At 38.9% G+C, this 14,996-nt stretch overlaps 1 protein-coding gene across 2 annotated transcripts in view; it reads right to left on the reverse strand.

Moving 5' to 3' along the window:
• The window catches only part of LOC107798600 (uncharacterized), a 54,733-nt gene extending 53,577 nt beyond the window's left edge, over window positions 1-1,156 (reverse strand). For both annotated transcript variants that reach the window (XM_075226628.1, XM_016621615.2), the window contains exon 1: window positions 677-1,156. In XM_075226628.1, the coding sequence (XP_075082729.1) occupies window positions 677-1,020 (344 nt within the window). In that variant the 5' untranslated portion in view covers window positions 1,021-1,156. The remainder of the gene's footprint in view (window positions 1-676) is intronic.
• Window positions 1,157-14,996: the final 13,840 nt, after the last annotated feature.

The raw sequence follows: 14,996 nt of genomic DNA on the forward strand, positions 1-14,996 counted from the left end.
AGTTCCTAATAATTTTAGAGTAGCTGTTTTCCACTTTCTAACTTGTTTCCATGTAATCTCAGGAAATTCAAACACAGACAACAACAACAACAACCCAGTAAAATCCCACTAATGGGGTCTGAGGAGGGTAGTGTGTACGGACCTTACCCCTACCCGAGTAGAGAGGCTGTTTCCGAAAGACCCTCGGCTCAAAAAAATAAAAAGACAAAATGATAAAAAGGAGACAATATTAGTATCACAACAACAATCATAGGATAGTTACGAATTCAAACACAGACAAAATCACAAATTTACGAAATCAGCCTAGTACCAGCTCAAACTCCAAAACTGGTAATGTTTGTCAAGTTCTCATAAATATCTAAGTAGAATTTTGACATTTCAACATCAAAAATACTTCAGATAACACCTTCCCACCATAATTTAACCATCAGCCAAAGTAGCATTTATCCAAGTATACACATTAGGGCACCGAACTTACAAGGATTTATGTTATATAATGAACTTTTTACACAGTCGGTGTAATTTAACATGTTATAAAAGGTAACATATCATTTATTTTAAGTTACCAATCAATGTTAGTATTAAATATAGCTACCTGCAATTATCTTTTAAGAAACCTGATTATGCGCAATATATTTTTAAAACCATCAGTGTATATTTGAAATGAGGAAATTACCCAAAGCGACCGGTTTTCCAAGCCTGGCCATGCTTGCCGCTGCCCCCAATCCTAGAAATACTAACAAAATCCTCTTCAGAGAAAACGGCGTCGTTGTAAGCCAAAAGCGCAGGGCCTTGCCACTGTCCGAGCTTGTCAGAGAGCAATGACTCAGTCCCGTGATTCCGGCGGTCAAGGCAGAGGCAAACTTTGGTAGCTCCGGCATCGTCGGCGTTCTGAATGAGCTCCTTAAGCACCGTAGTGCCCTCCGGATAATTCAACAGAACCTCTCGGATTCTCCGAGTTAGATCTACTTTCTGGCCGAAATCTTCAAGGAAGATTGACTCCGGCGACGGAGAGTCCATATTATTAGGGATCAAGTCGGCGGTAAGAGAAACTTCTGAGTCAAGTCATTACAAAAATTTGATTTGATGTATGAACCAACAACGACCTACTTGAAGAAGAGGAATATCTGCGGAAAGAGTAAAATGAGGCGCCAAGCCTAACGAGAAATAGCCGATTGTTTCTGATATTTGTCAGCATAGTAGAGATCTGACGTTGAATTTCCTTTTTTTTTTTTTGGTTGAATATTTTTTTGGGGGGAGGGGGTGCTAGAGGAAATATAACTTTTTAAATAAAAGATTGAAATTCAAAATTTGTCAAAATTACCAAATGTTAAATAATCTAATATCTACGTAACGACATGATGGGTCATTTTGACTTCTAACCTTTTCCACGATCAACATTCTTGGCAAACGACATATAATCATATTTTGACGATTCTGGCAAGTTCGTATAATAATTTTGGACTTGTACGTATGTTTAGTTTGGGTTCCGGGTGACCCGAAGCCGTTTCGGCGGCTTATAGTTGAAAGTTGAAAAGTTTGAACTTATGAACTTCAAAATTTTGTTTTGATGTTTGATTCTTAGCTTTAATGTTATTTTTAGTGTTTTGAGCCTTCGAGAAAGTTCATGTTAGATATATAGAATTGTTGGGATGATTGGATGGGGTCTCGGGGGGCTCGGTTGAGTTTCGGGATGGTTTCATGACAACTCTGGTAAGTTGTTCATTGCTCATGCTACTGTGATCGCATTTGCGATAACAGGTTCGCAAATGCAAGGTCGCATTTGCGAATGTCGCCTCATATTTGCAAGATGGGAGGAGCTCAGGCTCGTGTTTTGCGATGCTATGATTTGCAATTGTGATACCGCAATTGCAAAGACAAAGTCGTATTTTTGACTGTGTATGCTCACGGGTGCAATCGCATTTGCAATTAATTGGTTGCATTTGCGAAGATTTCTTTCACATTTCCGACATTTGCAGCTGGAATAAAGAAGGGCTTCGGGATCGATTTGTTCTTTTCCACTTTTGAGACCTATACTTTATAAGGAGACGATTTTGGAGAGAATTTTCTTCTCAACTTCAAATGTTAGTATTTCTAACTTAGTTTTAATTAATTTCCATGATTTTTCATAGATTTTTACCCTTAAATCTAGGATTTCAAAGAATAGAAAATGGGGTTTTGGGTAGAAACTTAAGAGAGCTCATTTTGGGGATTTGGACCTCGATTTGAGGTCGAATTTTGATACAAATCACATACTTGGACTCGTAGGGCTATGCGTAATCTGAATTTGGTCTTGATTTTGGATTTCGACCATCTGAGCCTGGGTTGACTTTTTGTTGACTTTCTAAATTAGGTAAAGATTAAACCTTTTTATATAAGAAAGATTCTTAAGGCTTATTTTGACTTATTTAAGTATTATTTGGCTAGATTTGAGTTGTTTGGAGGCTTGTTTTAAAGGAAAAGCGGTTTGGAGCTTTTGACTAGTCGGGTGAGGTGTGTGTCTTGCCAAGCTTTGGTTTGAGAAAACTTTTCCTAATAGGTATTATTTGCTACATACGGGGGTGACATATATGTGTGATGACGAGTGTATGTGCATGTGTGTAACGACCCGATAGGTTATTTTGAGTGCTTTCTGTTCTGTATTTTTTTGAATAGCTTAATTTGATGATTTATGATTTGCATACGTGGTCCATTTTGATTTTCGGAAAGTTTAGATGTGTTTTTACAAAAGAAAATTCGATTTTTGAGTTAAAAGTTATTGGTTGACCACGGCCAATATTCTTGGTAAACGACCTCAAATTTGTATTTTGAAGATTTTGATAGGTTCGTATGATAATTTTGGACTTGTACGCATGTTTGGTTGGGGTCCCAGGCGACCCGAAGCCATTTCAGCGGTTTATTGTGGAAAGTTGAAAATTGAACTTATGAACACTAGAAATCTTTGAGTTTTGACTCTTGATTCTTGGTTGTAGATTTTATTTTGATATTTTGAGCTTACGAGCGAGTTCGTATGAGGTTTATATACTTGTTTGAATGTTTGGGATGGGCTCGAGAGGCTCGGGTAGTTTCAGATTAGTTTCGAATGATTTTGCTAGGCTTAGAATTGCTGGTGCTGCAGTCATCACATTTGCCATGTTCTTCTTGCAAATATGAGGCTCGTATTTGCCAACGTCACCGCGAATTTGCGGATAGGGGATAGGAAGCCCAGCTTCGCAATTGCAAGGAGGTTGTCGCATTTACAACTTCTGAATCTCTGAGGCCACTTCACATTTGCGACCATGTGGCTCGGAATTGCGGGCTGTGCAATTGCAAGCGACATCTGCAGCTGGTAAAATAGGTAATTTCAGGATTAGCTCATTTTATTGAATTTTTGATACCTAGACTTCACCTAGAGGCGATTTTGAAGAGAAATTTCTTTCCAACCTCAAGGGTTAGTAACTTTAACTTACCTTTTTTCTATTAATTCTGTTACACCCCATATTTTTGTACACAAAAGTACGTCGTAAGTCGGTTGATGTAAGCTCATAAGGAATGAAATCACTCTATAAGGATAAGGAAGGTTTATGTCTTAAGTAAGTTAAGTTAAATGAGACTTGGAAAAAAACAAATGAGTTAATGGATACATAAAATATGGTTGCTTGCTTACCGGGATACTAATTTGAGCTACTTGCTTATCCGTCCTACTAGCTTGAGCTACTTAACACATGTCATGACTATTAAATGAGGGTAAGATACGTGTCTAAGTGAATAAGGGCAACATGTGACACCTATTTATTAACCAAGCAGGTGTGTCACCTACTTGCTAAAAGGGAAGGCCCAAATTAGTCCACATAAATGGACATGTGTAGGTTAGCCAAGAGGGCCCTTTTAGGGGCTGAATCAAGTCACATATCCTCATAATATCCAAGTAGTAGAAATATAAAGAGAGCCACGAAATTCTCTCCCAAATTGACCTACTCCAAACTCTCAAGAAGTTGTTGATAATCTTCTTCTTCTTTCAATTCAAGTTAAAGGGTAATCTCCAATCTTGAAGGATCTGATGTGAAGCAAGTTAATGGCCATCAAGGGCAATATACTATCATTGTTTCATCCTTACAAGATCTTATATAGGTAAGAAAATCTTCCCTCCTTCATATATTTGAGTTTATCTAAGTTCTAGCTAGGATGTTTAGCGAAGGACTTGTGAAGTAAGGGCTGGAAATTGAGTTGAAGTTGTTGTGGTGTTACGGACTGTTTGGAGTAGTTTCATATTATTATATGGCTGTCACATAAGAGTATTGTCTTGGACATGTTGTGTTTAATCTTATTGGTGCCTTAACTAAGTTGTGGGAGTAAGAATTGATGAAGTAATAATCTGAAAATCAGTTTTCAGTAGTTGTAATTTGTTGACTGTTAGGAGTTCATTTTTATGTCGTGTTGTGGCTTAAAAATAAGTATGTATAACCTGAGTATATTGTGGTTGCTATTATTGAAGTGTATTCAAGTTCTAGCTAAGTTATAGGGATGGAAAAACGCAAAGTAGCACTTGGTTGTTGTATGAGATTGTGTGGACTGTTTTGGTGATGTATTGCGATGGATATAAGGTTGGATATTGATGTAATATGTTTGTTGATATTTTGGACATATTGGTCTTGTTTGTGGATTTGAGGAAAGTGAAAAGAATAAGGGGAGGTGCTATCCAAAATTTCGAAGACGAGCTAGTCGCTCATTTGTGTTGAGTTCTAGCTTCCGTAAACTTAACAATGGTCCCTTATTGTTTGTTGTAGATTGAAGTACTAACGGGCTGAACCGACGTCGTATGGTTAGCTAAATGACAAAGGTATGTTAAGGCTATCCCTCCTTTACTTTTGGCATGATCCATATGATACAAACGAAACGAGCAAACGCACAACTTTCATAAATGGCTCTATTCATAAAAGTACTAGGAGTGCCTATGTTCTTGATTCCCTATGTGTCCTATTATTATATCATCTATTCACGGGTCTTAGAAAAATACGTAAGTTGATAAAGTTTATCCAAGAGATCTTATTGACTTACTTTATTATGCATTGGATTCATTTATATATGTACATTGAACCATGACCAAATGGAATTATATATGCGTATATTATATGTATATGGGATATGGGGAAAGGTTATGGCGTTATATATGCACCACCACCTGATCAACTGGTATATATTGATAATTTCGCCCACAGAGGCCGAGATGATATGATGGGATGCCCTCAGAGGTTTGATGATGTTATGTACTCATATACCTATGCATGGTATGGCATTTACATGCATATACGTGATATTATAAAATGTGTCACGATTCACAGAGATATTCATACTTACATGTTGAGTTCTTTACACCATATTTTTTTCATGCCTTACATACTCGGTACTTTATTTGTACTGATGTCCCTTTTGCCTGGGGATGCTGCGTTTCATGCCCGCAGGTCTCGATAGATAGGTTGACAGTCCTCCTAGTAGGCTATTAGCTCAGCGGAAAGTGTTGGTGCACTCCACTTGCACCAGAGTTACCTATTTGGTCAGTATGATTTGGACATGTATTGATTAGTATGGCGGGGTTCTGTCCCCACCTTTATGATATTTATGTACTCTTAGAGGCTTGTAGACATATGACATGTATATGGATACTTGTATGGCTTTATCAACCTATGTTTTGAGTGTACAAATGATCATATCGGCCTTATAGGCCCGAATGTCACGTGCACAAATTTCTATATCATGTTGGGTCGTCCTATATCTAGTATTCACTTATGTTTTATTCTAGTTATCTCATGATGGCCCTTCTGGTCCATTTAACTATGATAGTGTGATAAGAAAGATATGTTACGTTAGTACTCGGTTGAGTAAGGCACCATGTGTCCGTCGCGGCCCTCCGATTTAGGTCGTGACAAATTCCCATTACCTTCCATAGATTATCATCCATAAATCTAGATTTTCATAGAGTAGAAATAGGGTTCTTGGGTAGAAACTTAAGATTTGATATTTTAGAGATTTAGATCTCGATTTGAGGTTGAATCTTGAAATAAATAACATATTTGGATGTAACGACCCGATCGATCGTTTTGAGCATTGGCATTCTGTTCGGTGGTTTGGAGTCTTGAGTAGCTTCATAGGATATATTACGACTTGCGTGCATGGTTGGTTTTGATTTTCGGGAAGTTCGGAGTGATTCGGAACAGTAATTCTCTATTTGGAAACTTTAAGTTAAAGGGTTGACCAAGATTTGACTTTTGAGTAAACGACCTCGGATTCGTATTTGGATGGTCCCAATAGGTTCGTATGGTGATTTTGGACTTGGGTGTATGTCCAGATTCACATTTGGATATTCACAGAAGGTTTGGTTCTATTTGAGGAAAGTTAAAAATTTGAAAGGTTTGGAAGGTTCATAGGTTTGATCGGGATTTGACTTCGATATTATCAGGTTTGGATTATTATTTTGGGAGTTGAAATAGACTCGTTATGTCATTTAAAACTTGTGTGCATAGTTTGATTTCATTCCGAGTAGATTTGGTAGGATTCAGGCACATTCAGCGTAGTTTGAAGGTTTGAAAGTTAAGAGAGTGATCTTGGTCTTCGATGCTTGGTTTTGATGTTATCTTTGTTGTTTTGAGCTTTTGGATAAGTTCGGATAATGTATTTGGACTTGTTCGTATGTTTGGACGGGGTCCCAAGAGCCCCGGGTGTGATTCGGGGTGGTTTCAGACCATTTCAGATAATTTTTATGTTGTTGGTTTCTGGTACATCTGATGTGTTTCATGATTGCGGGTGAAGCTTCACGATCACGTAAAAGGTTGTTGGCTGGTGGCGATTTGTGCACCGCGTTCGTGGTGACTGTTCGTGTAAGGTGGTTGAGCTGGTTATCACGTTGACATTTGTTGCTTCGTGATCGCGGAGTATTGCTGGAGGCAGGTCGGCTCGTGGCTTCCGCGCTAGATGTCGCATTCACGCTTCTGTGGCCCATTGGCTTCCGCGATCGTGGGGTCCAGACGCGATTGTGTAGAGTATTTTCTTGAGCAGCGTTACTTTGTTCTTCGCGATGTGTATAACTGGGCAGTGCATATAAGTTGTCATTTTCTAACTTTGAGCTTATTTTATCATATTTTTAGATTGGGAGCTCGGATTGAGGCAATTTTCACCACTTGAATTGGGGTAAGAGTTCTTGACTCGAATTTAATTATTTTTTATGATTCCATCCTTGATTTTGGCATTTGATTGGTCAATCTAAGAGAGGAAAATTAAGGTTTTTGGCAAAACTTATCTAAAGTAAAAAATTGAGATTTGAACATCGATTCGGAGTCGGATTTGGATGAAACTTGTATGGTTGGACTCATATTCGAATAGATTATTGGAATTTATGAGTTTTGTCTGATTTCGGGGTGCGGGCCTGGGTTGAATTTGAGTATTTGATTAAAGATTTGACCTTTTATCGTTTGGGTTTGATTCCTATGGCATTATGTGATATTTTTGGATAGATTCGAGCCGTTTGGAGGTCGATTCGGGCGGAAAGGCATTTTTAGAGTATTGATTTGGCTTGTTTAAGGTAAGTGTCTTCCCTAGCTTTGGTTGAGGGAATTTTTCTTACTATTTAATATTGTTTGCTACATGCGGGGGTGATGTATATATGAGGTGACGAGCATATATACATGTGCCATGTGTATTCATGCTCGGGGTAGATTCTAGCTTACTCTATGCTTTATTTGATTGTATGTTCTACTTGATTCTATCTATTATTCCATTAGTTGACTACGTGAGCAAAATAAACCATGCTAGAGGAATGTTGAGACTATTGGTACCTAATTTTGAACTTGTTGAGCAAAATTTGAGACTTATGCTATACTTGCCTCAGAGGTAGATGTACGTATGTTATGGACACACATCTAGTTGTTCTTGTGTTGTGCTTTGATTGGAATGTGTACACTCTGTGATACATATGTGATCCTTTGTATGACTACTTGAATTTGGTTGATATAATTGATTTAGACGTAGTCATATCTTACCCATATTTTTATTGTTATCATGTCCTTGTGCGCTTTATTGATGAGTTATGAGGATATGCCCCTTGATGATAAATTGTTATCTTGCATTGTTGTGATAATTGCGGCACATGTGGGCATGCCGTATGGGTTGATTTTTGTTGTGGAGTATAAAGGTGGCATTTCGCTGTTGATGTTGTGTAAATAAGGGTGTCATTTCACTGGCTAAATAAGGGTGGCGATATGCGCAGGTGGCAAAATAAGGGAGGCATTTCATTATTATGTACATGCGGTGAAATAAGGATGGCGAAATGCGCATGCGGTGAAATAAGGGAGGCATTCCATTATTATGTGCATGCGGCGAAATAAGGGTGGCATTGTGGGGCATGCTATGTGTTGTCCTGGGGCAATTTTTATTGATTATATTTGTGTGGTGGTACGAGAGTGGTATTCTTGTTTGTGCTTACGACTTCTTTACGCCTGTGTTATTATTTGATGATTTGATTGTCAAAATGGGTTACCTACGTGGAGTTGATATCTCATCTTTTGTTGAGTTGATGGTGGCATATCAGATTGACATGATAAGAAAGTTGTTATCGAGCATTGCTATAGCTGATTCTTGAAAGGTTCTCTTGAACATGTTATTTGGCATTTGATACGAAATCGAATCATGTTGGGCTCATATTTACAGTCATGTATGAGTGTTGAGCACATAAATTATGTGGTACTTATCTCTTTGTGAGCGGGGGTTAGTGCAAGTTGTATTTGTTGAACATGTTTAATTGGAAGAGTTTGTTTATTACCTTATCCCACTTGTGCACCTTTACTGCTGGTATTCATTATTTTGTGATTGTCTTTTTGGAATATTTTGCACAGGTTCTGCAAAGTGAGTGTCTTTTGACTTAAAAATATCGTCACTACTTTTCTGAGGTTAGTCAAAATACTTACTGAGTACATAGGGTCGGTTGTACTCATACTACACTTCTGCACCTTGTGTGCAGATTCTGAAGCTGAGTAGCTGCGAAGACGGAGCTTTACATTTGGAGACGTACCAGCTTACCGGATTCATGATACCTTTTGTTCATGGTAACTTAGGATTTCATTTCTGTTGATGTAACTTTCAAACAGATATTGTATTTATTTCTCACATCAGCTTTGTAAATCTAAATCATAATGGCTCATGACTTGTACTACCAGTCCTTGGAGTAGTTGTAATAAATTCTTTTGCAGTCTTATTTATAAAATTGATGATTTCTCATTTTAGTAGTAACTTACACAGTTTGGCTTACCTAGCAGGTTAGGTTAGATGCCATCACGACATTGATGGGATTTTGGGTCATGACAAGTTGGTATCAGAGTCTAGGTTCATAGATTCTACGAGTCATGAATAAGTGTCTAGTATTGATGATCGGCATGATGACGTCCATACCTATCTTCGAGAGGCTATAGGGTATCTAGGAAACTTCCCTTCTTTCTTTCCTTATTGTGCGACCTTGTTTCAGCTTGGAGCATGTATCTTCGATTTCTACCTAATCAATCGTATGTGACATTTCTCACTCGGTATCAGCTACGCATCGGCAGTTTGTGATGCTGCGGATGGACTATGAGAGGCTATGGATGCTTTATTATCGTCTCGATGTATTTTCTAGACTGAGAATACAGATGTGTTGGTATATCTTTTAGTTGTCCATGTATGGGATGAAGCGAATTCTTGTATCTGGTTAATGAGTACGAACTTAGGATGATTGACTGCATAGTGGTCGTGACTGTAATAGTGCCATAGAGAGGTGTCTGTCGGGGGCTAAGCAGGTGGGTTATCTCATGCGAGTAGATTTGAGGTTGTGTGATTCGTATGCGGCTTCTATTTAGTGGAATGCATATACTACCATTTTGGAGGGCTTGAAGAAGTTTGTGCGACTGTCACAAGGATGGGTATGCACTTGACAGAGTCTTTGGAGTGTTTCACGACTAGTATTACATAATTTTATGAAGTATTCCGGTGATTAACAGTACGGGATCAGGGCAGCTATGAAGGAAGGGTACTATAAATTATAGACGATGTGTTCTATGGCTTCGAGCCAAGTGAGGGAGTTTGATATCGACGATCGGATTGCATAGTTACATGTTATATCAGTTTTTGGACTAAGGGACGCTTGTGGATTAACTACGACTTGTAAAGGATGACTTCGAGGATGATATGAGCAAGGGATCGGTTGGATGTATGATGTAGTACACCTGATTGGTACATGGGGGTCTTGGGATGGTTCAGGTTTGATACTCTTTGGATGTAGTGTGCAAGGAAAAGGAATCGCTTGATTGCTTCTTTTGGATATTCATCTGCTGGTGGAGCGTGGGTTGTTCGGTGCGGATTGGCTGTGCATTAGATATTGGAAATCAAGGTGAGTGACTCTCGAGAAAGTTCTAATGGGTTCAAGATTTATATGTGGTGTTTAGGGATTTTCTTATTTGCGTATGGATAGGACTTGGGGCTTGCATTGGATGCTGCCAAGACTTGCGGTATTTCTATATCATTATTGATTCTACTTTGCGGTACTAGAAAGGTGAAAGAAACTGCTTCAGATTTGAAAAGGGTCTCTTCAGAGTCAGCATTTCGATTTGAGTTACTTTAGGGTTTGGCAGTCTGCGTGACTAGGTTGATTTAGATAGACCCAGTCCTGATGGTTTGGCTAGGTGCCAGCGGGTTTTGAAGAATTCATGCCGGTTTTGACCACAGCTTGAGGTTGATGTTTTCTACGGGTATAAGAGGTTGTTGCATGTGGTGATGTCCTTCTGGATTGAGTTAAATAGAAGGTTCTTGGTTGGTGAGGTATTTATCCTGCTTGTGATTCAGAGTTGACTATGAGATTTTTGTATTTTCACAAGGTAGCATGATAGTTGCGGTGCGTTGTGTGGAATTGGGAGTTGCAAGTTCAAGGTTGCGGTTTTATTTGAAGGGAAGGTCATGAGTTCTAAAAGGCATGGACGCTTTTAGATGTTTAATAGGATGTTGGCACTATTTAGTATTGCCTGAGAAAGGTGTGCATTTTAGGAGAGGCATTGTGTTTTTACTAGCGGATGCTTGACTAGTATTACGGCAATCGCCTAGTGTTTGGCTACTGAGGTTCAGGTTTTGCTATGTGGTGCAGGAGATTTATATGGGTATTTTTCTATGAGATGATTGTGTATGAGTGATGTGTCAGTTATTAAGTGGTGGAGTTGGGATCAGATATGGAGATTCATGTATTCTTGAGGTTTAGAGACTGGATATTCTTAGAGGTAGACTATTCCTTGGTTGTGGACTGTGAAGATATGTTAAGAGTTAGACAGCTGATGGTATGTGTTATGGAGAGGTTACCATGGACTTTTGGGAGGTTATTTACATGTTTTGGGATGATCGAAATTGGTTTGGGGGCTATTTGTAGGCCTAATAAGAATGTATATTCTACATCAGATCGAGCTTGCTTACTCTTGCACAACATTTACAGCGGGTATGTCATCGGGCAAAATGGATTTTATTCCTGCCCTGGATTGTTTCGTATGTTGCTCTCTTATGCTAAGATGAGTTGTGAGACTGCTTGTCTATTCACACATATGATGTGGTCCTGTTTAGGCTAGGTGACGAGATTTGGAGCGAGATGGCTCTTGGGATGTTGGGTTCCTTATTGCACCTTAGTCATGTTTTTCCTATCGGTGGTATATTGTGTTATCCGTTTCTCTATGATTGTTGTCATGCATTTCCCGTATTTGTTGTTGATACATGCGTGGTTCATGATTGGGAGCATTATGGTTCGATGAGAATTACATGTGGATCCGTATGTTTGGACCGGGCTACGTGCCGCAACGAGGTTATGTTAGGATGAGATTCTTTGTGGTCATTTCATATGTTTTGCTTCTCCCTTGTGGGATGGACTCATAGTATGGTGTTGTTGGGGTTGTACCTATTGGACTTGTCGGATAGTTCTCTCATTTGGTTCTCTTTCCATCTTCAATTATATTTGAGTGTTGCTTATTGGGTACGGATTTTGTCGTATGTAGCTCTAGGTGGCATTGGGTGTGGCATGTCGGTCGAGCTGCTTGTTATGGATAAGATGAGATCATTGGACCTAGAATTAGTGCAATCAGACTTGGATAAGGTATGTTTGGATAAGACTATCATTAATTAGCTTAGAGTTTGGCAATGGTTCATGTTAGGCTAGAGAACTCCATGATTTGTTGATTGGGTGAGTGGTTATGAGTTTTTACATGTTTCTTACATCATTAGCGGTGTCGTGAAGGTTTGGAACAAGGTTTTATTTGATATGAGGTTTGTTACGGATACCGGGTTTAGTAATGAGCAACTTTTGTAGTAAGAAGATATTACTATAAGTGCATGGGTTATGTGGTATATTGTGTGATTATATCGTGGAATATGGTTACGGATTGATGCAACTTTGTTAGACTTATACAATGTACAGATGTGAGAACCGGATCTTATAAGAAATTCCAGATGTTAGAGATTGGGTTCTAAGATTTATGGACTAAGGTTGAAGAAAGAATCTTCCGTTAGGTTGTGTTGACAATCCTATATGGATTGAGGTGATGTGGTATCACTCATGGATATATGTATGGTGAGATTATACAGTGATTTGATGGCTTTGGAACGACGCTTGGCACGTCCGACGACGAACATATATTTAAGTGAAAGAGAATGTAATGACCCGACCGGTCATTTTGAGCGTTGGAATTCTGTTCGATGGTTTGGATTCTTGAGTAGCTTCATAGAATGTATTACGACTTGCATGTATGGTTGGTTTTGATTTTTCGGAAGCTCGGGAGTGATTCAGAAGAGTATTCTCTATTTAGAAGCTTTAAGTTGAAGGGTTGACCAAGGTTTGACTTTTGAGTAAACAACCTCGAATTCGTGTTTGGATGATCCTAATAGGTTCGTATGAAGATTTTGAACTTAGGCGTATGTCCGGATTCACATTTGGATGTTCCTATAAGGTTTTGGCTCTATTAGGCGAAAGTTGGAAATTTAAGTGTATGGAAGGTTCATAGGTTTGATCTGGAGTTGACTTCGATGTTATCGGGTTCAAATTATTGTTTCAGGAGTTGAAATAAGTTCGTTATGTCATTTGGAACTTGTTTGCAATGTTTGGTTTCATTCTGAGTTGATTTGGTAGGATTCAGACATGTTTGGTGGAGTTTGAAGGTTTAAAAGTTAAGAGAATGATCTTTGTCTTTGATGCTTTGTTTTGACGTTATTTATGTTGTTTCGAGCTTTCGGATAAGTTTGGATAATATATTTAGATAGGGTCCCGAGAGCCTCGGGTGTGATTCGAGATGGTTTCAGATCATTTAAGATGATTTTTGTGTTGCTGGTTTCTGGTGCATATGATATGTTTCACGATCGCGAGTGAAGCTTCGCGATCGCATAGAAGGTTTTTTACAGCTGGCGATTTGTGCATCACATTCGTGCTGATGGTTCGCGTTCGCGTAAGGCGGTGGAGATAGCTATCACGTTCGCGTTCGTTGCTTCATGATCGCGGAGTTTGTTGGAGGCAGGTCGGCTCATGGCTTCCGCGTCCGTGTTAGGTGCTCGCATTCACGCTTCTGTGGCTCGTTGGCTTCCGCGATCATGGGGTCGGATGCGATCATATAGAGTATTTTCCTTAGCAGCGTTACTTTGTTCTTCGCAATCGCGAAGGCTATTCCGTGATTGCGATGTGTATAACTGGGCAGTGCATATAAGTTGTCATTTTCGGACTTTGAGATTATTTTTTCATATTTTGAGATTGTAAGCTCATATTGAGGAGATTTTCACCACTTGAATTGTGGTAAGTGTTCTTGATCAGATTTGATTATTTTTCATGATTCCATCCTTGATTTTGGCATTTGATTGGTGAATCTAAGAGAGGAAAATTGGGATTTTTTGGCAAAACATTTTTAAAGTGAAAATTTGAGATTTGAACATCGATTCAGAGTCAGATTTGGATGAAACTTATATGGCTAGACTTGTATTCAAATGGGTTGTCGGAATTGTGAGTTTTATTGGGTTCCGGGGTGCGGGCCTGGGTTGACTTTGAGTATTTGATTAAAGATTCAACCTTTATCATTTGAGTTTGATTCCTATGGCATTATGTGATGTTCTTGAGTTATTTTTGGCTAGATTCGAGCTGTTCGGAGGTTGATTCGCACGGGAAGGCGTTCTTAGAGTATTGGTTTGGCTTGTTTGAGGTAAGTGTCTTGCCCAACTTTGGTTGAGAGAATTTTTCCTACTATTTGATATTGTTTACTACATGCGGGGGTGATGTATATATGAGGTGACGAGTGTATATACATGTGCCATAGGTATTCATACTCGGGGTTGATTCTAACTTACTCTATGCTTTATTTGATTGTGTGTTCTACTTGATTTTATGCATTGTTCCATTAATTGACTACGTGAGCACATTAAACCATTCTAGAGGAATGTTGAGACTAGTGGTACCTCATTTTGAACATTTTGAGCAAATCTTGAGACTTATGCTATACTTGCCTCGGAGGTAGATGCACATATGCTACGGACACACATGCGTACTTGTTCTTGCGTTATGCTTTGATTGGGACGTGTACACTGTGATACATATATTATCCTTTATATGACTACTTGAACTTAGTTCCTATAATTGATTTAGTCGTAGTCATGTCTTATCCATGCGTTTTTATTGTTATCATGTCCTTGTGCACTTTATTGATGAGTTATGAGGATATGCCTCTTGATGATAAATTGTTATCTTGCATTATTGTGATAAGTGTGGCACATGTGGACATGTTGCGCGGGTTGGTTGTTGATGTGTGGAGTATAAGGGTGGCTTATGCGCATGAAATAACATAAAGGAGGCATTTCATTGTAATGTGCATGCAGTGAAATAAGAGTGGCTTATGGGCATGCGGCAACATAACGGAGGCATTTCACTGGCGAAATAAGAGTGGCGATATGCACATGTGGCAAAATAAGGGAGGCATTTCATTGTTATGTACATGCGA

Source organism: Nicotiana tabacum, chromosome 12, assembly GCF_000715075.1.
Source record: "Nicotiana tabacum cultivar K326 chromosome 12, ASM71507v2, whole genome shotgun sequence".
NCBI classification, from domain to species: domain Eukaryota; kingdom Viridiplantae; phylum Streptophyta; class Magnoliopsida; order Solanales; family Solanaceae; genus Nicotiana; species Nicotiana tabacum.